This window comes from Chelon labrosus (genome assembly GCF_963514085.1).
Source record: "Chelon labrosus genome assembly, chromosome: 15".
NCBI lineage: Eukaryota > Metazoa > Chordata > Actinopteri > Mugiliformes > Mugilidae > Chelon > Chelon labrosus.
The window spans coordinates 28,804,475-28,827,319 of record NC_140348.1 but is presented as its reverse complement, the minus strand read 5'-3'; the positions used below and the strand labels follow the sequence as shown (position 1 = coordinate 28,827,319).

The 22,845-nt window shown below is 45.7% G+C and overlaps 3 protein-coding genes across 4 annotated transcripts; all 3 read right to left on the bottom strand.

Annotated features, from left to right (window-relative positions):
• Nucleotides 1-113: 113 nt before the first annotated feature.
• On the bottom strand, nucleotides 114-2,352 carry LOC311500788 (uncharacterized protein). Its single transcript, XM_084562381.1, has 3 exons — nucleotides 2,285-2,352; nucleotides 2,036-2,108; nucleotides 114-1,940 (listed from the first exon to the last, which is right to left on the bottom strand). Exons 1-3 carry the CDS (start codon nucleotides 2,348-2,350, stop codon nucleotides 343-345), a joined length of 1,737 nt encoding a protein of 578 aa, XP_084418507.1. The 5' UTR covers nucleotides 2,351-2,352; the 3' UTR covers nucleotides 114-342.
• Nucleotides 2,353-11,606: 9,254 nt separating this feature from the next.
• On the bottom strand, nucleotides 11,607-14,937 carry LOC311500863 (uncharacterized protein). 2 transcript variants are annotated; one of them, XM_084562491.1, is made up of 5 exons: nucleotides 14,791-14,937; nucleotides 13,500-13,611; nucleotides 13,251-13,309; nucleotides 13,062-13,170; nucleotides 11,607-12,898 (listed from the first exon to the last, which is right to left on the bottom strand). In XM_084562491.1, the coding sequence occupies exons 1-5, from the start codon at nucleotides 14,917-14,919 to the stop codon at nucleotides 11,724-11,726; spliced, it is 1,584 nt and encodes a 527-aa protein (XP_084418617.1). In that variant the 5' UTR covers nucleotides 14,920-14,937; the 3' UTR covers nucleotides 11,607-11,723. The 2 variants fall into 2 exon arrangements, with proteins under 2 accessions (XP_084418617.1, XP_084418618.1); XM_084562492.1 differs by having other exon boundaries at nucleotides 13,151-13,309.
• Nucleotides 14,938-16,196: 1,259 nt separating this feature from the next.
• vsx1 (visual system homeobox 1 homolog, chx10-like) lies at nucleotides 16,197-20,223 on the bottom strand (the record flags this gene model as incomplete). Its single annotated transcript, XM_084562368.1, has 5 exons — nucleotides 19,729-20,223; nucleotides 19,559-19,634; nucleotides 18,502-18,625; nucleotides 17,719-17,914; nucleotides 16,197-16,498 (listed from the first exon to the last, which is right to left on the bottom strand). Exons 1-5 carry the CDS (start codon nucleotides 20,216-20,218, stop codon nucleotides 16,197-16,199), a joined length of 1,188 nt encoding a protein of 395 aa, XP_084418494.1. The 5' UTR covers nucleotides 20,219-20,223.
• Between the last annotated feature and the right edge of the window lie 2,622 nt (nucleotides 20,224-22,845).

The following is a 22,845-nucleotide window of genomic DNA, read 5'->3' as shown; positions in this document are numbered from 1 at the left end:
TGTGTTGTTCTGTTTCACGTTGTTTTACTGATTTGATGTTCTTTTTATGTAAAGTGTCTTTGAGTATCTTGGAAAGCGCTTTTAAATAAAATGTATTATTATTATTTATTTATTTGTTTTCTTTTATTGTCATTGAAGCGAAACAACCAGCAGCTGACAATCATCTGAACAGTTTACTAGAAAACAATAGAAGTTGTTCAAATAAACGTTTAAGTTTAAAACAAGAATCAGAAATAAAATGAAAATATTCAAACTGTAATAAAAACTAAACCTGAATAATAAAATAAGAACAGAGTGTTGGTGTAAAGAACCAGAGAAGGTTTTAAGTCCTCGTCGTCGTCTTCAGGGACAGGTCTGACAGCTGTGTCCTCTGAGGCTCCTGGAGGAGGCGAAGCTGCGGCTGCAGGAGGAGCAGCTGAACGGTTTGAGTCCCGAGTGAATCAGCTGATGAGTCTTCAGGTTGCTGTTCTGGTTGAAGCTCTTCCCACAGACGCGGCACTCGAAGGGTTTTTCTCCGCTGTGGACGCGTTTGTGTCTGACCAGGTTCTGTGACACGCTGAAGCTTTTCCCGCAGACCTCGCAGACAAACGGTTTCTCGCCGCTGTGCGTCCGCTGGTGCAACGTGGCGCTGGCCTGCGTGGAGAAGCTCTTCTGGCACAGAGCGCAGCTGAACGGTTTCCCCTCCGAGTGGCTGCGCCGGTGCGTCTTCAGGTAACTCGCCGAGCTGTAGCCGCGGCCGCACACGTCGCAGGTGAACGTCTTCCTGACGGCGTGCAGCTGCAGGTGATTCTTCAGGACCTGGGCGCTGCTGCAGCTCTTCCCACACTCGTGGCAGGTGTGGACGTCCCGTCCAGCGTGGACCAGCAGGTGGCGCTTCAGAGACGTGGACGAGGAGAAGTTCTTGGAGCAGTCGCTGCAGCCGTACGGCTTCACGCCACTGTGGCTCCTCTCGTGGACGAGCAGCGCGCTGCGTTGTCTGAAGCCTTTCCCGCAGGCGTTGCAGATAAACGGCCACTCGGCGGCGTGCAGGCTGCGGTGGACCTTCAGGTGCGCCGCCTGCGAGAAGCTGCGTCCGCACACGTCGCAGCTGAACGGCCGGCGGCCCGAGTGGACGAGCTGATGGCGCCGCAGGTTGGCGGCCACGCTGAAGCTCTTGCTGCAGGCGTGGCAGCTGAAGGCCTTGTCCCCCGTGTGGACGCGGCGGTGGACAGACAGACTGCTGCGGCTGGAGAAGCGTTTGTGGCACTGGTCGCAGGCGTGCGGCCGCTCGCCAGAGTGCGTCTGCAGGTGAGCGCTGAGGCCGCTGCGTTGGCTGAAGCTCTTCTCACAGACGCTGCAGCTGAACGGCCTCAGGCCTCCGTGGACCGTCCGCTGGTGGACGAGGACGCTGTGGCGTGCCGTGAATCCTTTGCCACACGAGGGACACGTGAAGGGTTTGTCCTTCAGGTGGACTCTCTGGTGAGAGGACAGGTAGCTGCGTTTAGAAAACTCCTTCCCACACTCCACACACCTGAACGTCTCGTCTGCTCTCGGACACGTCAGCCGGTGTCTCCTAAGGCCGCACGCCGCCGCCAGCGTCTCGCCGCAGGACGGACACGTGGGCGGCTGGCGTCCGACCGACAGGTGCGTCCTCAGGTGCGTCCTCAGGTGCGTCCTCAGGTGCGTCCTCAGGTGCGTCCTCAGGTGCGTCCTCAGGTGCGTCCTCAGGTGCGTCCTCAGGTGGCTCCGGGCCCTGAACACTTTTCCGCAGTGAGAGCAGCTGAGCGGACGCCGCTTCCTGTGGGCGGAGAGCTGGCGGACGCCTCTGGAGCAGTTGAAGCTCCGCCCACCGCCTGCAGCTGGAGTCTGCTCTGATTGGCTGGGGACACCTGTAGGGGTGTCTGATTGGCTGTTCACCTGAGCGTCTGCAGCAGGAGGGGTGGAGTCTAGAGGAGGTCCACCTGCAGAGAGACGGAGGTGATCAGCTCCAGAGCGTCACATCAAACACGTGACCAATCACACACAGTAAAACTACAAACAGGAAGTAGAGTCTGACCTTTGACCTTCAGCAGTGAGGTGAGCTGCAGCAGCAGAGCGTCACAGAGCCTCCTCATCACCTCCTCCAGCTCCTTCAACACAAACAACATCATTCATTTCATTCACATCATCTGACTTATATTTCTATTCTTTCTTCTTCTTTTTTCACTTCTGAGTTTTCACGTGCTTTTATTGTGAAAGTCCGCCCACCGCCGCCCGGTTTAACGGCTGACTTCCGTCGTTTTACCGCCACCGTAACGTCACTGACCTCCGTTCCGCTGTTTCCGGGTTTGAGAGAAGCTCTGCGGCGGATTTCAGTCACCGCCGCCGACATGAAGTCCTGGAGGACGGAGGACAACGACTCTGACAGCGACATGATACCGGACCGGAAGTGGACCCGATCACTTCCGGGTGAGGCTGAGTTGCCCTCTCATGTTGACCTCACCGTCTGTGTGTGTTAGGCTGCCCCCTGCTGGATGAAGGTCACCAACACAACAACACCTCAGGTTAGATTTAAAACACTTTAAATAAATAATAATATGACCCATAATTATAATAAATAAATAATAACTAGATTTATAATAATATGACCAATAATTATAATAAATAAATAATAACTAGATTTATAATAATATGACCAATAATTATAATAAATAAATAATAACTAGATTTATAATAATATGACCCATAATTATAATAAATAAATAATAACTAGATTTATAATAATATGACCCATAATTATAATAAATAAATAATAACTAGATTTATAATAATATGACCAATAATTATAATAAATAAATAGAATTTAAAGGATTTAAGAGAAAATAATCTTTTAATTTATCCACATTGACACTGGCTCATTCTAGTCTAATGTTTCTGTCTGATGTGTTCATTCATTCATTCATCTTCTGTAACCTCTTGTCCTCCGGGGGGCGGGGTCTGCTGGAGTCTACCCCAGCTGTCACTGGTCTAGAGGGGGGGTCCACCCTGGACAGGTCTCCAGTCTATCCCAGCTGTGATTGGTCTAGAGGGGGGGTCCACCCTGGACAGGTCTCCAGTCTATCCCAGCTGTGATTGGTCTAGAGGGGGGGTCCACCCTGGACAGGTCTCCAGTCTATCCCAGCTGTGATTGGTCTAGAGGGGGGGTCCACCCTGGACAGGTCTCCAGTCTATCACAGCTGTCACTGGTCTAGAGGGGGGGTCCACCCTGGACAGGTCTCCAGTCTACCCCAGCTGTCACTGGTCTAGAGGGGGGTCCACCCTGGACAGGTCTCCAGTCTATCCCAGCTGTGATTGGTCTAGAGGGGGGGTCCACCCTGGACAGGTCTCCAGTCTATCACAGCTGTCACTGGTCTAGAGGGGGGGTCCACCCTGGACAGGTCTCCAGTCTATCCCAGCTGTGATTGGTCTAGAGGGGGGGTCCACCCTGGACAGGTCTCCAGTCTATCCCAGCTGTGATTGGTCTAGAGGGGGGGTCCACCCTGGACAGGTCTCCAGTCTATCCCAGCTGTGATTGGTCTAGAGGGGGGGTCCACCCTGGACAGGTCTCCAGTCTATCCCAGCTGTCATCGGTCTAGAGGGGGGGTCCACCCTGGACAGGTCTCCAGTCTATCCCAGTCTAACACAGAGAGACAGAATCACCAATGAACCTAACCAGCATGTCTTTGGACGGTGGGAGGAAGCTGGAGAACCTGGAGAGAACCCACGCAGACACAGGGAGAACATGCATCTGATGTTCTTCCTCTTTAACGATGTTTTGAGTCATTTCCATAAAGACATATAGAAGATTCTGTAGAACATACAGTTTTATAGACAGTTTAACGAGGTGACATGACTGGTGGTTGTTTGGTTCAGTCAAACCTTTAAACTGTGAATGTGAAGATTTAAATGTTTTTATATCAGAGTAAAGAGAGTTCCTCTGTTTTCAGGGTGTAAATGTTCTATCTCTGTTCTCACTCAGAGGAAGAACGTGGACGTTCCCGTTCTCTGACCAGACCAGTCTCCATCAGTCTGAGTGAACCCAGAGGATTTTGGTGAAAGTGACCTCTTGTGAGGATCAGACGTGAGGCTGAAGGAGACCTCATCTAATTCAATCCACGCTGATGAGAAACGCTTCTTTAACAGGAAACTAGCGGATAATTAATTTGGGCGGCGATCATCCCGACACAGTCTGAAAGTCTGTTAATCAAAGCAAACAGATGCTGGCGCTTTAATAGAAAGATTAAACTGAGAAAGAGAGCGGCGTCAGGCGAAGGTTTAACAGTTAATGAGACACTGAGACTGATGAGAGGACATAAACCAGCCCCATCTGAACACGGGGTGACGTTTGACACATGCACCGTCCTGAAGGAGACACACTACGGCGTCTAACGTCCACTCACCTCATCACAGTTAATTCTGGAGTTCCTCAAGGCTCAACACTCGGCCCTCTGTCCCCTCACAGGACACGTTGTCTTCAGTGACAGACCGAAGACGTCTGGTGATAAGAAACCAAGAATAGTGGAAGGAGTGTTAGTTTGAGAGTCACCTTCTGTCCCATGAGAACAGGCTGGACGCTGATGGGACGATGGGAGCTCCTCCCCCTGCAGGACGAGGGGCGATGCAGACCCCTCTGGTCTCTGACAGAACCAGCAAAATAACCAGCGTCATAAATAAATCAGATCTTAACATGTGAGAGTCTTTCCATCTTGTTCCAAAATCTGGATCATGTCTCAAGTCAACCAGCAGCTGTTGATGGTTCTGATCCAGCGGTAGGTAGAGATCCATTAGAGACAGCAGCTGTGACCACATGATGGCGCTGCTCATTTACAGACACACTTTATTTATCTGGGCTCTGATGTGTCTCACATGTGTCCTCAGAGCGAAGCTTTAATTTCCTTTAATTTCTTAATTTATTGGGGATTGTTTCCTGTTCAGAGTCAGAAGCAGCTGGTGTAGACTTTAAAGTCCGATTTAAAAACAACACTCGAGGAATTAGGTCACACTGTGGGTCAGTGATCCTCCAGCGCTGTGGAGGAGGAGGAGGAGGAGGAGGAGGAGGAGGAGGATTGGATCTTAATTCATTCTCTGCAGCGCTGCAGATGTTCTGCTGCTCATCAGTTAAATTAGACGATTAAAGCTTCAGACCAGACCTCCAGGAATAAAACCCGCCGACATCCAGGACTCGTTGATCAGGAGACGGACAGAGAACCAGGAACTAACAGGAGCTGGAGACATGAGGACACGTCTTCCTCTAAGAGCTGCAGCTCCTCCATCGTCCACTAGAGGCTCCACCACTGGTCTCAGATTAAATCAGACCAATGATTAAAGCAGATTTAAGGGGGCGTGGCCTCTTTGACTGACAGGTGTCAGCTCCCCTCATGTTCAGTTCCACTCAATAGTTGATGAGCTTCAGAATCAGACAAGACTTGAATGTCAAATAGGTTTGGACGGTCAAGGAACTTGTTTTGGTGTTGCTGCATCCAGTAAACAAATAAAATAAATAAAATCTAGAAACTCTTCTCTCAAACATACAAAGAACATATAGACAGTATAAACTAAAAGCAGAACATTTACAGTGGGACGGTCTGATGTGTCCATGGGGGGACGGTCCTGGACTCGATGGATCTCAGTCGTCTGTTAAATAGTCCGTGTCCAGGGTCCAGGATCCAGGATCCAGGGTCCAGGATCCAGGATCCAGGGTCCAGGATCCAGGGTCCAGGGTCCAGGGTCCTGGATCAGACACAATCAGCTGCTTCAGATCCTGGAAGCGTCCATCTGGTCTAGAGACGTCAGACTGCAGCCAATCAGCTTCTCTGCAGAGACTCTGCAGCATAACAGGTGGTGATGGACACAATGAAGACAGAGGACAAGTGGACAAGTGGACAAGTCAACCATCACTGTCTTTGGTTGACTTGTCTTCAGCTGCTGCTTTTATATAATAATGATCAATGACTGAACCCTGATCAGTTGAATCACTAACTAAACAACTGAAGAGGCAACCAGGGGCAACCAGAGGCAACCAGAGGCAGCGAAAGGCAACCAGAGGCAACCAGGGGCAACCAGGGGCAACCAGAGGCAACGAGAGGCAACCAGGGGCAACCAGAGGCAACCAGAGGCAACCAGGGGCAACCAGGGGCAACCAGAGGCAACGAGAGGCAACCAGGGGCAACCAGAGGCAACGAGAGGCAACCAGAGGCAACCGGAGGCAACCGGAGGCAACGAGAGGCAACCAGGGGCAACCAGAGGCAACCAGAGGCAACTAGAGGAAACCAGAGGCAACCGGAGGCAACCGGAGGCAACGAGAAGCAACCAGAGGCAACGAGAGGCAACCACAGGCAACCAGGGGCAACGAGAAGCAACCAGAGGCAACCAGAGGCAACCAGAGGCAATGAGAGGCTCCTGTCTGTCTCTGTCTCTGGTGATGGTCCAACGCTCCTTGTCTTTCTCTGATAAATCAGCTTTATCCCCCCCCCCCCCCCCCCAATCATGAGCCGTTAAGCTGCTTTAGAAATTAACTGATAAATATTTGGACGTTTTTGTTCAATTATCACGTCGTGTCTGTCAGATACAGGAAACAGCTGTTTCTCCCTGTCACTCACATTTGAAGCTTTAGGCTGCTTCATCCTCTTCATCGCCAGCATCCTCTTCATCACCAGCCTCCTCTTCCTCGTGGGGACAAACAGTCATGATGACCACATGATGGCGCTGCTGATTTACAGACACACAAACTGAGATCAGATCTCAAGTGCTGGCTGGGGACGCATGTGGAGACACATTTATATTAAGACCAGGTAGAGACAGGAGGACATAGAGGAGGACAGGGGACAGGAGGAGGTGTGGAGGACAGCAAGTGTGGACAATGCCTTTGGGTTTCCCTGTCTTCACCGGCTCTGGAGGACAGACATCAGGAAATACCACAAAGGTTCTAGTAACAATAGAACCAGGCCCACTCTCCATTTGGACATGTGGAGAACCAAAGAACCCAAAGTGTTCCACGTTGGGTTCTTACCTCTTGAAAGGGAATCTGGCTACAAAATCCTCCTGATTCCACTACAGGAGGCAACGTACACACAATTCAACCTTTGGACATTTTATTTATCCTGGACATCATCACATTCTACCATTGAGATCATTATACAATCCAGAAGAAGATGGAGATTTAAATGGTTCAGATTCTATCAGTCCAGTCACCATGTGGTTCATAGCTGATGTAGAATCATTGATAGACTCTAAAGGACAGAAGATGTTTCCTCTGTTAGCTGAGGCTAGCTGGTTAGCTGAGGCTAGCTGGTTAGCAGGGGCTAGCTGTTAGCTCCAGCTATGTGAAAGAGTAGCTTCTGTAATGACACCCAGCATGGCAGAGTGGGGCAGAGAGGATTGTGGGTAATGCAGCTGTTTTATTTGGACTGTCCTTCATATTTACAGGACTTTTATTTTTATGTAGAGATATTTTATACTGACACTAAAGAATCTAAAATCTGATTTAAAACCTGTGAACATGTGACGACTTCCTGTTTTCTGTACTTTCATCAATGTCTCAGGTTTCATGAGCAAACAGCTGATTTTAGATAAAAATAACAGCAGAAAGTTTCCATCAGTGTTTTGTAAGGATGGCGTGGCGCTGTGGACGCACGCCATCATCTCGTTTAGACTCTGATTGAATGTTAATCCTAAAATGGATTTAAGGCTGAAGATCCTGTTTGAGTGTCACGCAGCGACTAAACCACAAAGAGCAGAATTATTAGAATATTATTGGATTATTACCAGAGACAGAAAAACATCAGAGGAGACAAAGAGAAGCTCAGCATGTGAGCTGAACAGGATTTGTTGTGTTTTAACGTTTAGTTCTTTAAGTTCTTTTCTAACGTTCTGACTCGTTTGTTCTGAAGGAGAACAACGATCTCGTCTTTCTGTCTCGATTCAATTTAAACATTTTTAACCAAGAAAATCAGGAATTTCATCTTTGATTTATTTGGATGAATCTTTTCTAGTTGACACAGTAAAACATTTGATTTATTTTTTCTATTTTTAGACTCAATAAATACGTTTATTTAGTTTGAACAAAACTTTAATAATTTTGACTTTTTATGTCAAACGAGCGAGAAAATGAAAGGTTGAATTTTAATTAATTTTATTTAAAACTGTTTCATTCGTCTCTTTTATTTTCACATCAAGACTTTTGTCTGTTTGACCTGAACATGTGGTTGATTGTGGTTCTTCAGTAGAACCTTCAGAACGACTGAGCAGGTATCAGTGAGCTCCTCCTACACCTGATCAGCTGATCACTCCTGAACTCACCAGACACGTCGAGGGTCCCGTCCAGGAACCAGAGGACCTCCCCAGTGCTCAGGATTCAGACCCGGACTCTCTGGAACGGTTCCAACCGGTGGAGCCCCAGAACCGGTCCAGGTCCCAGTGGGTCAATGGGTCAGGAGGGTCCTGAGGAACCCGGTCCCCCCTCCATGAGCAGCCATGTTGGATCTGAGAGTCCGAGACACACACACACACACAGGAGCTAACGGCTAAGCGCTAACAACATATTCATCTCTAAAGTTTTACATTTTTAACAAAACAAAACTACGAGAATTAATTCATTTATTCACATTTTAATATATATTTATATATATATGTGTTTTAATAATAAGTTACTTCACTGATTCCTTTTATTCTGACTTTTCAACTGATAAATTAAAATCATGTGACCTTTGTCTCATTTACGTCTTCATACATTTATTTTTTTATTTTCATCAAATAAATTTGCAGATTTATCAGAGTTATAATAATAATTATAATAATAATTATAATGTATAACTAATAATAACTAATTCAATGTTAAAATTCAGCTAAAACTAATCTGTTTCTTTAATAAGGAATTTAAATAAAGAAGAAACAGATTTATAATCATTTTAACAGACGTTTCATTCTTTTCTTTTTTACATTTTACTCTAATTTATATTTTATGATTTTGTTTTTGACCTCGCCGCCCCCTGCAGGTCACAGCAGGTGTTACATGTGTTTGTCTGGAGAGGTCAAAGGTCACAGGTGACCGACAAACAGAAATGAAATGATGTCAGTTCCTCTGTGAAGCCTTTAAGCAGATAATTAATAATAAAACATGGAAGGCGGCGCTGGGATTAACGTTGTTTACATCCTGTAATCTGCAGACAAACATCTGGATTACAGCGATCACTGACGATGACCACGGTCGGACGATGAAGGTGCGCCTGCTGAAAACTGGAGCTTTAATTTGAAAGACAGAAGGAGAGTTTAACTGTCCACTGTTCAGTCTTTCAGAATAAAAGCAGATGTAATCAGTCACTTTTTAATCTCATTATTCTGTCGAAGGTTTTTTCAGTTTTGACCAAAGAATTAAAAAATATCTGATCACATGACCTTCGGCCTCACACATCCTCAGGAAATATATTTTTACCAGATAATTTAAGTTTGAGTCAACATTTTTATTTAACTAATAACTTTAGACTTTTTCAGATTCAGATAGAAAACGATTCTATTATTTTTATTATAAGTCTGAATTTTAACAGTTTGTCCCGTTTGTATCATTTATTTTTCACATTTATCTCATAAATCATTGTTTTATCTCTTTTAGAGCTGATTGATTTGGGAAAATAGTCTAATTGTGTTTTTTTTCTCCCAATATTGCGACTGCGATTTAATATGTAATTTTTTATTTATTTTTTATTTTATCCTCTTTTTTTCCCCAACAAAAACATAATGAATGATTTAAATATGAACAAGATATACATTTAGTGTTAATGTTCTTTCCCATAGGCTGGGCCTATTTGTTAGAATTAAAGGAACAGTATGTAGGATTGTGGCCAAAACTGGTACTGCAATCACTTTCAAAATACTGTAGAACGGTGTATCCCCTCCAACCTCCCCCCTGACTCCAGGTTGCCAGGTTACCGAGGTAACGTTAGGCTACTCAATACGTCTCAGTTACGTTTCACATTGCCATAATCGACGTGCTAATGTTGTTTTCCTCGGCGTTTCAGCATAATGACAGAGAAACGGGCTCATAATGCTAATGCTAATGTTAGCAACGACGACTCGCCGTTTTTATTTCCCAAACAATTCCTTAGCTTTTCAATTCGATGAGCCACCTCCTCTGTATGCGCTAACGTAACGTTACTTTGCACGAACATGCATAACTTGTCCAAATGTCCATTTACATTATGTACAAGTAAGTTAGCCAAACATAGATGAATCTTACCTGTCCACGTTGGCGTCTGTCTTCAAATTCTTCTCCGTTTTCAGCCGTCTCCATCTTTCAAAGGCATCTCCTACAAATCCTTGTTTTATTTCGGACTTTGTCACGACGTAGTTCGGATTCATAATGAGGTCTTTTAGGTTTCGTAACGTTATACATGTTTTATCCGACACGTTCGTAGCTGCAGCTGCGGTAACTAGAGCAGAGCTGGCAACCCGGATGACCAAACTCTACTGACTTGGTGATTAGTAGATAGGTGGAGGGTGGAGCCTCAGACCAAAACTGCTCATTACAGAAACATATGTGGCTTTGCCACTGTGCATTTAAAGGGAAACTACTGTTTTTTACAACCTGGACCTTATTTCTAGCATAAAATATCATCGTTTACTCACCGATATCACTTTTCAGGAGATAATTAATCACTTTTCAGGAGATAATTAGATCAGCGTATATCCATGCAGCAGGAGTGGTCAGGGCATCGAAACGCAGCCTCTAAATAACATTATCTGCAGCGAAACTCGTTCATTCCACCAATACTTTGTTATGATACGTTCGTGCTATTCCCCGTTAAGTCCGGAGTTACGTGTTAACATCATCCCAGATGATGTCTTCTGACCTCTGAGCAGCGCGCGCACCCCCGATGGTCGGCTTGTTCACCTGTAATCTGCTACTGCTATGGTTCGTCCACAACATCAGAGTCGGACAAATATTCAGCCATGCTGCAAAAAACTAGCAGTAACAGATTACAGTTAAACAAGCCGACCATCGGGGGAGCGCGCGCCGCTCAGAGACACCGTTCAGGTCAGAAGCTTAGCATCCGCGTCGCTCGCGTCACGTGACCACCTTGTCATCGCGCAAGTTGCGGTTAGAAAATCGCGTTGTATCATATTGCAATATTATCGCACATGCAATTAATCGTTCAGCCCGAGTCTCTTTCTTCTAATGTCTAAGTCAAATTTGAACTAATAATTTTGACTTTTCAAATCCAAACTGGTTTTTATTTACTTACATTAAGTCAAATGTTTAATCTGTGGCTCCTGATGGACGACATGAAAACACTAAAGGAATAAAAATGTAACTGGAATAAACGACGTCGTTCATGAACCAATAAAAAGAACTTTATAAATGATTTAAACTGAAGAGTTTTATTGTTTAAATCTGATGAGTTCTTTTCTCCAGCTGTGCAGCGATGAGGAAACTCTTCCTCGTGTAGTTCATCAGTTTTTTCTAAATTTCTTTCAGTGATCTCGTTCTCTGAACTCATGTTCTCCTCAAACTGTGGTGGAGGACGTTTTAGTCGGAGGTCGGAGGTCAGAGGTCAGAGGTTGGAGGTCAGAGGTCGGAGGTCAGAGGTCAGAGGTCGGAGGTCAGAGGTCAGAGGTTGGAGGTCAGAGGTTGGAGGTCAGAGGTCAGAGGTCAGAGGTCGGAGGTCAGAGGTCAGGGTCAGAGGTCGGAGGTCAAAGGTCAGAGGTCGGAGGTCAGAGGTCAGAGGTCAGGGTCAGAGGTCGGAGGTCAGAGGTCGGAGGTCAGAGGTGGCAGCCTCCCTCTGCTGCGTCTGCTTCTGGTGAGCTTTGGTCTGCAGGTGCGCCTTGAGGAAGGTGAGGAGGCGGAAGTGTTTCCCGCAGTCGTGGCAGCTGTACGGTGTCTCTCCGGTGTGGACGCTGCGGTGTCTCATGAAGCTGGTGGCCAGGTTGAAGGTCTTGGAGCACAGCGAGCACCGGTAGGGTTTCTCCCCGGTGTGGGTGTACCTGTGGTCCCGGAGCAGCTCCTTCAGGCGGTAACTCTTCCCACAGATGTCGCAGTGGAAGGGTTTCTCCCCGGTGTGGCTCCTCTGGTGGACGCGGTACTGCGACGGGTTGGGGAACTTCTTACCGCAGACGTCACAGCTGACGACGGAGCCTGCGGCCGGCAGCTGGTCAGCCGGGAGCTCGTGTGAGTGTTTGCTGATGACGTGGTTCTTCAGGCAGCGGAAGCTCTTGCCACAGATGGAGCAGAGCTGCCTCTCTCCGCTGTGGACGGCCTGGTGGCTGCGCAGGTTGGTGGCCTGGGTGAAGCCCTTCCCGCAGGTGGAGCAGTGGTACGGCCGGACCTCCTGGTGCACCAGTTTGTGGCGGGTGAGGTGGCAGGCGTGGTAGAAGCCTTTCCCGCAGACGTCGCAGATGAAGGTCTTCTGGAAGTGCGTGGTCCTGTGGGTCTTCAGCACGCTGACGCAGGAGTAGCCCTTCCCACAGACGTCACAGTGGAAGGGTTTCTCACCCGTGTGTCGCGCCTTGACGTGGAGGTCACGGTGAGCTTTGTGGTTGAACGCCTTGGGGCAGTAGTCGCAGGCGTACGGCAGCAGTCCGTGCTCTTTGATCTCGTGTTGGCGGAGCTTCAGGATGCCGGTGAACATCGCCCCACACGCCACGCACGCCGGGTGAGACTTCCTGTCGTGGTCGGCGAGCCGCTCGGCGTTCGGAAACAGCATACCGCAGCGTGAACACGGCAGGTGAATGTCTGCAGCCGCTCTCACAGCGTCCTTCCTCCTCCGACTGACTCCGCCCACCCTCGACGCGGCGGCGCAGAGCGACGGCGACGGCGGGCGGGCGTATTCATGGTCATCAGCCTGAGGGGGAGGAGGGGAGGAGGAGCCGTGCAGCGTCGTCTCCTCACCTGAGCTGCCGTTATTCTCACCTGTAACAGGAGACCCTGGTTAGTAAGTAGTTAGTCCTGAGCTGGACACCAGGGGGAGCTGTGTCCTGTCACCTGTCCAGGTACGACACAGCGTCACGTTACAGCTCTGTCTGTGCTCTGTCAATATTATACTATTTAAAAACACCTTTAATGTTAAACTCACCGCTAGCGTTGTTAGCATTGTTAGCGTTGTTAGCGTTGTTAGCATTGTTAGCATTGTTAGCAGTGCTTGGCAGCGACGGCAGCAGACACCTGGAGTCGTCCACAGCGCTCTGCGGGACAGAGAACAGTGATGAGTGTTTGGGTTCGTTCGGTGTCGTCGTTCATCTTCTCGGACTCTGGTTGGATTCACCTCGTACACCAGGATGTAGGTCTGCTCTGTGGGGGGGGCGCCACCCCCCCGGTCCTCACCTGAAGCACAGAACAACATGATGAGATCACAGCAGCTCAACCTTCCAAGGATCGTCAGCAGAAACTGCTTCAATTATTAAAATAGACGATGTTCAAATGGAGTCTGGTGCAGCAGGAAGAGCTTAAGTGCAGATGAATGTGTCTCATGCATTCTGAATAGTTAAAGAGTTAAATCCTGTCTTCATTCAACCTTCTCCGCTGCCGTCAGACCGATCCTCGTCCTGCGTCGTCGGCTCAAATATCTTCAGGATTTTCTCCACGGCGTCGACGCACAGACGTTCCACCAGCGCGTCGAGTTTCTCCTGAGGAGACGTCAGAGTCAGCTAAAGGTTCCAGCTGGTTACACTGGAACCAGGAGTCAGCTAAAGGTTCCAGCTGGTTACACTGGAACCAGACAGAAACACTAACAGGTACAGACGTGCTCATAATAATGGTTCATCAGCTGACTGATGGTCTGGGATCAGCTCAGAGCAGCTTCAGAGATAAATCAGCTCCAGGACGCATCAACAGAAAGAAACGGCTTGAACTGAACTTTAACTGATTTAGAGCAGAATAAAGAGTTAACTCAAAGGTCTGACCAGGAAAACCACAAACATCTGTTAGAAACATAACAGAACGATCTGTTTCAGTATATAACTGAATAATAATGATTTGCTGGCTTCTTTTTCAGGACGATTTGTTTTGTTATTGACGCTATAGAAATTAGTTGCTAGCTAACAATTACTCCACAATGCTAACGCTAGCGTTCAAATCTGAAAATCTAAATTTACATTTAAACTCAATATCTGGACCTTTTCTTTTATTGACATATCACAGGTTTTACTTTTTAATCTCATTATCTTTCTCTTAGTTTTCGCCTAGAAATTTATAATTTTTTATCCAATCATTGTGAAGTTTTATTAAAACTGTCAAATAGAAATTAAATGTAACAAATAATTTTGACGTTTTATGTAAAAAATAAATAAATAAATAAATAAATAAAATTAGCTGCAAAATAAAAAAGTCTTTATTGTGACGTTTAGCCAGATAATTCTCATTTATTACTATTATTATTTCAGTTTTGACTTTTCACTGATTTAACATTTAGATTAGATAAAACTCAGCTGTTCGTCACAAGCAGGGGAGACGCTGCAGAACCTGCCTGAAAATCTTCATGTTTTAAACTTTTCTTTCGTGTCACTTGAATTTACTGATGGATATGTGAACATACAATGATATAAACCATAAAGGAACAACTCATGGTGAATTCGGCGCAAATAATTTTACAACATTTATTATCATTTTAAAGTGTTGTTCGTCTTAAAACAGCAACATTTAAACCGTCGTCTATGATCAATAAACTTCATAATCCAGGAGGTTTTTACATGAGCAACATTAACTTAAACTTAAACTCGTATTAAATATAAAAACAACTGAACTCCTGGAACCGGAAGCGTTAAAGTTCCGCTAGCTGTTAGCCGCCGCTAGCCGCGTTAGCTTACCTCACTCTCGGGGTTTTGTTTATTTAAAGAAAATTTCTCTGCTGCTGTAAAAATCTCCGCCACCACCGCCCTGGCCAGATTATTCACGACGAACGCCACTTCGTTTTTAAAAGTCAATAAATCCACCATGGTCAACAATCCTGGCTCGAAGCGCCCGGTTAGCTTAGCATACAAACGGCTAAATGCGGAAAGGGGAAGTGACGTCATTGTCTCCGCCAACGACAGCCGCTGATGTATGAGATTCAATAAAGAAAATATAATCTCTATTTTACTAAATCTATTGAGTTCAGTCAGATTATTGATGCCGTAAAGTCTTTACTGTTTGACGTGTTATTTTATTTAGGTCAACAGTGGACGTACGGCAAATGATAAACTGAATGAACGTATCTATCCTTTAATTAGACGATTTCTACATGGAGTTTGGTACAGATCTGTATTTTTATTTAGGATAAAACTATTTAAATCCCCTAAGCTTCAACTAAATATTTAATAAATTTGTGTTGAATATTTTACATGTTCGTTTCAACTACAAAGTCAAAGGTTTGTATTTATATAATTATGTTGATGAGTATAAATTCAGTTGAAGAGGTTTTCAAATCAAATTGTTAAAATTAAAATACTTCACATATAAATCAGTGTGTGACAGATAAAAAGGATTCAGTAATTAGTAATATAATATAATATATCTGATTTCAAATTAACTTTTCATTATTTTTGTTAATGACAAAAATAAAAGTTCCAGTGATTCCAAAAATACTTTTATTGACCATCTGCTGAACCTCCAGCTGTACATAAATATGATGATAATAAACAGACTTTTTAAATATTACATTTAAATTACATTCATTCACGGCGCTTCACTCAGGTCCAACTAGAAAACACACAGAAACCGTCAGGAAGGAAACATTAAATAAGCTCTTCTTTAAAAAAACAAACAAAAAAACATGGATATAAAACGATAAAAGAAGGAACACAGGGACAGAAACATCGTCATTCACATCCGTCAGAAAAGATTCGGTCCGATTCCTGGACGTTGATCTGGCCGCGGCGTTGTTAGCTTTCCTCGTTGCGTTAGCATTAGCATGGGCTCTGTTTCCTGGGAGCGCAGCTAGCAAACAGCTAAAGTTCTTATTAGCGCACAGTTCATCAACAGCAGAATGTTGCCCAGGCTAATAGCATGCTAACATGCTAACAGACTTTAACCTTTAAAACAATTATTAGTAGCGTTGACTGTTTAAATATCTTTAACAAGCTTTTCTGCTACTTCCTGGTTTAGAGACTTTGCATAGTAACGAATGACGTCACGTCTGTTTGTTCATTGGCTGAGCTCCCTCAAAGTAGAGCCAATCAAATCCTAGGACGGAATAACATCATCAAACCACCTCCCCGTCAGACTCCTCCCACATTCAGCTGTGTTCGTCCGATTCACGGCTGCTGGGCCGTCGAGGTGAGGGGGCGGTCCTTATCGAGGCTCCGCCCTCCTCTTGCTGCTGCTGTTTGGAGGAGCTGGACAGGTCGATGGCCACCTCCTCCTCCATTTCCTCCTCCTCCTCCTCCTCCTCCCCCTCCAGTAGCTCCTCCTCCTCCGCCTCCCTGGCCTCGCTGTTTCGCCGCTCCGGTGCGTCGCAGAACGAGTCAGAGCGAGTCGACTCTGACGCCGGAGGACTCGAACACTTCTTGGACATCTCCAGAGATTTCTTGTGCATCCCTGTGAGGACGGAGTCAGATCACGATTCAGTCGGGTCTGTGAGTCACAGCTTGGTTTACAAGTTCATTCACTCTGTCAACTAGTCCAACAAGTCCCACCAGACCCAGGTCTAGACCAGACCCAGGTCTAGACCTGTCTTTATTTAATGACAGTTAAAACGTGTAAACTTAAACTGTTACAGAATTCATGTTGAAGATGGTTCCTGATGAAATGAACATGTTTATGTGGAGATAAGATGCTGCTGTGTGATCTGATATCTGATAGTTAAGTTATGATGAAACCATGACCTCATCCTGTCTCAGTGTGACCTCATCGTTTCTCAGTGTGACCTCATCCTGTCTCAGTGACCTCATCGTATCTCAGTGTGACCTCATCCTGTCTCAGTGTGACCTCATCGTTTCTCAGTGTGACCTCATCCTGTCTCAGTGACCTCATCGTATCTCAGTGTGACCTCATCCTGTCTCAGTGTGACCTCATCCTGTCTCAGTGACCTCATCGTGTCTCAGTGACCTCATCGTGTCTCAGTGTGACCTCATCGTATCTCAGTGTGACCTCATCCTGTCTCAGTGTGACCTCATCATATCTCAGTGTGACCTCATCCTGTCTCAGTGACCTCATCCTGTCTCAGTGACCTCATCCTGTCTCAGTGTGACCTCATCATATCTCAGTGTGACCTCATCCTGTCTCAGTGTGACCTCATCCTGTCTCAGTGACCTCATCCTGTCTCAGTGTGACCTCATCCTGTCTCAGTGACCTCATCGTGTCTCAGTGTGACCTCATCGTGTCTCAGTGTGACCTCATCGTGTCTCAGTGACCTCATCCTGTCTCAGTGTGACCTCATCCTGTCTCAGTGACCTCATCCTGTCTCAGTGTGACCTCATCCTATCTCAGTGTGACCTCATCGTATCTCAGTGACCTCATCGTGTCTCAGTGACCTCATCCTGTCTCAGTGTGACCTCATCCTGTCTCAGTGACCTCATCCTGTCTCAGTGTGACCTCATCCTATCTCAGTGTGACCTCATCGTATCTCAGTGACCTCATCCTGTCTCAGTGACCTCATCGTGTCTCAGTGTGACCTCATCGTGTCTCAGTGTGACCTCATCGTGTCTCAGTGACCTCATCCTGTCTCAGTGTGACCTCATCCTGTCTCAGTGACCTCATCGTGTCTCAGTGTGACCAGGTGTGTTGATGCTGGTGTGGTGCGTGTGCGTGGCACTGACGTGCATGCGGCTCACCGAGCAGCCAGGGGGCGCAGGATCCCATCATGCCGTTCTTGGCAGAGTTGAGGATGGACTCCGGCAGCGGGATGGAGTGACGCACCATGGCGCCGTACAGGCCGTACTCCGCCATGACGCTGCTGCGACCCCAACACTTCTCACGCTTACGCCACTTTGCCCGCCGGTTCTGGAACCACACCTGGAAATAAAACCAAGAAACACGGTTCAATATGGCACCTGAAAGAATCTAACCAGACTATAACCAGATTATAACCAGATTATAACCAGATTATAACCAGACTAACCTGGCTATAACCAGATTATAACCAGATTATAACCTGGCTCTAACCAGATTATAACCAGACTAATTTGGCTATAACCAGATTATAACCAGACTAATTTGGCTATAACCAGATTATAACCAGACTCTAACCAGATAGAACCAGATTAGAACCAGACTATAACCAGACTCTAACTAGATTATAACCAGACTATAACTAGACTCTAACCAGACCACATTATAACCAGATTATAACCAGACTATAACCAGATTGTAACCAGACTCTAACCAGATTATAACCAGACTATAACCAGACTCTAACTAGATTATAACCAGACTATAACCAGACTCTAACCAGATTATAACCAGATTATAACAAGATTATAACAAGATTATAACCCTAACCAGACTCTAACCATATTATAACCAGATTATAACTAGATTATAACCAGACTATAACCAGACTATAACCAGATTATAACCAGATTATAACCAGACCGTCTCACCTGTATTCGGTCCTCAGGCAGCTCTGTCTTCATGGCGAGCATCTCTCGGGCGTAGACGTCGGGGTAGTGAGCTTCATGGAACGCTTTCTCCAGCTCCTCCAGCTGATGGGAGGTGAACACCGTCCTGCAGCAGAGAACAAGCTGGTCAACATCTGGATCAACATCTGGATCAACATCTGGATCAACACCTGGATCAACACCTGGATCAACATCTGGATCAACACCTGGATCAACACCTGGATCAACACCTGGATGTTTTCTTCCATTTAATGGATTAAAGTTCATCACAAGATGAAATCAGATCATCATATTCATTTTGTTTTTATTGTTATTAAATGAATCCGTTCTTGGTTTCAGTCACTTCTTCAGATGATTCTGTGTAAATTTAAAGAAAAGAAGAAAGTTCTAAATGTATAATTTATTGTTTATTAAACGTCTCTAACGGACTATTTCAGGTCTATAAAAGCTGTCAAGCATTTCTAATAATTTAAATATATTGTAAATAAATAATCTGAGGAAAAATATTTGAAATAAAATAAAATAAAATATCTGAAGAAAATATTTTTAAAATTATAGTTTTAATTTAATTCTTTACAAACGACTTAAATATTTGTAACATGACTAAATAAATGTCCTTTTAGTTTCTTTAGATTAATTCAAGTAAATAAAACATCAATGAATTATTATTTATCTGTTAAACGTTTGAAATTAATTTGATGATTTAATGAATCTTCGTCAGATTTAAAGCGTTTATCGTTTATTTGTTAAAACGAATTTTATTTGTTTGTTTCATCAACTTTTTAAAAGCTGAACATTTGTAATTTAATTTAAATAATAAAATATAAATAATTAGTTATCTTTAAATCATTTAAACAGTCCCGTTTTCATTTCAGCTTCAGTTCAAATCGTCTGAATTATTAAATCATTGATTCATTTTTCTGATTTAGACTAAAAACTAAATTATAATAAAGTCAAACATAAATATAATTAGTTCATCTTTAAATCATTTAAACGGAGAAAACAAGTCTCTTTATATTATAACTTAATTCTTCCTCACCGGTGCCTCCTCTTCTTCCTCTTCTGAGAGTTCCCGGAGCTCTTCGGGTCGTTTCTGTCGGACAGACACTCTTCATCTGAAACAGGATTTAAAAGATTCAGTCAAATAAATCTCATTCATCTCAGCTCACTGAGCCGAGCCGAGCCGAGCCGGACCGGACCGGGCCGTACCGGAGTAGGTGTCCCTCTGGGCCTCCAGGTTCTGCAGGTAGTGGCTGTCGGCCCGGGCCTGGAGCAGCGGCAGGTGTCCGGGCAGGAAGCAGGGCGTCCCGGAGGGCTGCTGGGCCGCCAGGCTGCACAGGAAGCCGAGGCCGAGGGGCAGCGACCCCCCCGGGAAGGAGAAGCCGCCCAGCCCGCCCCCGGGACCCTGCGGCTCGGCCCCGGGCCCGGAGCCCGCCGCGGACAGGCCCGGGGCCGAGCCGGGCTGCTGCCGCTGCTGCAGGTCCGACTCCAGGCCCAGGAGGTCGGTGATGGCGAAGCCTTTGGACCGGAACCCGGAGCCGTGGAGCCGGGACTTGTCGATGCCAAAGCCCGGGGACAGCATCCTGACTCTGGGCTTCTCTTCGCTGAGGTCCTCCCTGCCGGTCATGACTGAGGATGAGGAGGGTGATGAAGGTGATGGACGTTCACTGAGCGGGACCCGGCGGGTGGCGGGCTCCATTTATCCGGGCCCGGTCCCCGGGGATCACGGAGGCAGCCAATCAGGAGTCAGAGCGGCAGGGCGGGGGTGTGGCGGGGGGGGGGGCAGTTTCTCCGCTTTTCTCTTTTCAATCCCAGAGGATTAATTGGCACCAATTTATCTCCAATCCGATCAGGATTTCTCCCAGAGAGAGGAGGAAGAGGAGGAGGAGGAAGAGGAGGAAGAGGAGGAAGAGGAGGAGGAGGAGGAAGAAGATGAGGAGGAAGAGGAGGAAGAAGAGGAGGAGGAAGAGGAGGAAGAGGAGGAGGAGGAGGAGGAGGAGGAGGAGGAGGAGAACTAGGATGAGGAGGAAGAGGAGGAAGAGGAAGAGAACTAGGATGAGGAGGAAGAGGAGGAGGAGGAGGAAGAGGAGGAAGAGGAGGACTAGGATGAGGAGGAGGAAGAGAACTAGGATGAGGAGGAAGAGGAGGAGGAGGAGGAAGAGGAGAACTAGGATGAGGAGGAGGAAGAGGAGGAGGAGGAGGAGGAAGAGGAGGACGAGGATGAGGAGGAGGAAGAGGAGGAAGAGAACTAGGATGAGGAGGAGGAAGAGGAGGAAGAGGAGCATGAGGAAGGTCTCTGTCTGTGTTGTGTAATGTGAGTTTTTCAGAGAGAACTCAGATTAAGTTTAATTATCTGTGATAAGCAGATTCCTCTAATTGCTTTTTAAAACCAGTTGACCATTTCTACCTCAGCCTGACAGTCAATCCTCAGGGATTAGAGCAGCAGCACATCAGTAATAGTCATATGATGACTCATAACTGTGGCCAGAGGTCAGAGGTCAGAGGTCAGAGGTCACGCTGGACGGTGACGTTTGAGGTCGTCTCATCTGATTTAAATCTGTCGAATCACCCAGAAGAAGAAGAAGAAGAAGAAGAAGCAGAAGAAGCAGCTGATCAGGAGAGAGCTTGTGCCTGTTAAACCACCATAGAAGAAGAGTAGCTGGAGCTCCTCCTCCTTCTTCTTCTGTCCTGAGGTGTGTCTGACCCTCTGTTGAGATTTATTATTGATCAGGACTGACTTCATCACGTATCCATGGCAACGACGCGATGCTTCCTGCTGACAGGACGTTTTAAAGTTTTTAAATCACATCCAACGCTTGTTCTTCTTCTTCTGTTTTTATTTCTGCGTCCAGAGATTAAAGCTGACAAACTTATGTGGAGTGTTAGAGCAGCGTGGATTACCTTCCTATGAGGCAGGACACGGATTGATTATGTGCGTCTGAATAATCTTCAGATTAAGGTCCTTCATTCTTTTGGCTGCTCTGAGCTTTTGATCCCGCTCCACTTCATCTTTATGCTTTTATTTGGTTCCTGTTGTAATTAACGAGTCACCAGCGCTGACCAGAGATCAGGTCCAAAGCTGATTCATCGTCACACGCAAACACAATATTCACTTTAATCAGTCAAACTGTCAAATGATCCAGAACACGCAGCACTTTGTTCCTGACGGCGGCCATGTTGGGGCTCCTTGGCTCTAAAGTGAAACCTGTAGCATCAGCTGTAGCTCTGATAAACATGTACTACTTCCTGTTGTGACTTTTCATAGTAAGCTAACTGTGAAGCTAACTGTTAGCTAGTGTGGCTCTTTTCATTTAGCTAGCTGTTATTTTATACTGATGATTAATTTAAGAAGCTAACGTAACATCTAACATCATGCTAGCTACTGTCACTGCTATCACTCAAAGATAAGAATCTAATAAAAGTCAGGTTTGAGTCAAATAATTAAAAATCGTTTCACAAACACAAACAAGGGCTAAAAACAAATCAACACGCTGGGAAGGGTGCAGGCAGTCGGGTCGGCCGGTCCCGCCATCGAGGGAGTTGTCAACGCTCGAACTAACTGAACTACAGGACGTCTTTCATCCTCAGTCCATCGGGACAACAACTCACCTGTCTGTAACAGAAGACTCACCTGTCTGTTAATGGACACTACTACACCTCACTATCATCCCTGTGTATATAATATATTCTTCCATCTCTGTTTCTTGTACATTTGTCCATATGCTAATATGCTAATTTGTACATTTGCTTATACTATTTTTATTTTATCTTACTAGGCTTTATTTAATTTATTTTTATTTTATTTAATCTTTCTTTCATCTGTGGTTCTTAACAGTGTTGTTTATGTGCATCTAAGCTACTGTGACCAAGTAACTCGTGGATGAATAAAGTTTCTCTAAGAGCTGCTTTCATCCCGTTAGCATCATTAATGGTTGTTAGCCTCTAACATTAGCTCAGTGAACGTTGCTATCATCATATTAGCCACTGCAATAACATTTAGCTTGTAGAGCAGCAGTGCCATATGAGCTAGCTGAGCTTTGCTGTCATTATGTGGTAACTGTGGTAACCTCTAATGCTACGATACATGAATGAAATAAAATAAACCTGGACGTTATTTAAACATCTGCTCAAATAACATCAAACAAAATGAATTCAGTTTATTTTCTAATTCGATTCAATTAAAGCTACAAGTTGCTTCAGAGACTTAACTCTGGGTGTGATTCATCTTTCATGGCGTCCCAGCTCATTGATTATTTTGGCGGGTCGTTCCTCAGGGTGTGAAAAGAGGAGGCGTGTTTCCCCCGAGAGCCGCTGGGAGCCAGTGAA

Bases quoted from the DNA above. Each gene is read 5' to 3' on its own strand.
- LOC311500788 (XM_084562381.1), bottom strand. From the start codon at position 2,350: ATGTCGGCGGCGGTGACTGAAATCCGCCGCAGAGCTTCTCTCAAACCC. The intron at 2,109-2,284 runs GTCAGTGACGTT...TTTGTGTTGAAG, and splicing joins CCGGAAACAGCGGAACGGAG to GAGCTGGAGGAGGTGATGAG. The intron at 1,941-2,035 runs GTCAGACTCTAC...GTCTCTCTGCAG, and splicing joins CTCACTGCTGAAGGTCAAAG to GTGGACCTCCTCTAGACTCC.
- LOC311500863 (XM_084562491.1), bottom strand. From the start codon at position 14,919: ATGGTGGATTTATTGACTTTTAAAAACGAAGTGGCGTTCGTCGTGAAT. The intron at 13,612-14,790 runs GTAAGCTAACGC...ACGTCTCCTCAG, and splicing joins AACAAAACCCCGAGAGTGAG to GAGAAACTCGACGCGCTGGT. The intron at 13,310-13,499 runs GTTGAATGAAGA...TCTGTGCTTCAG, and splicing joins GTCTGACGGCAGCGGAGAAG to GTGAGGACCGGGGGGGTGGC.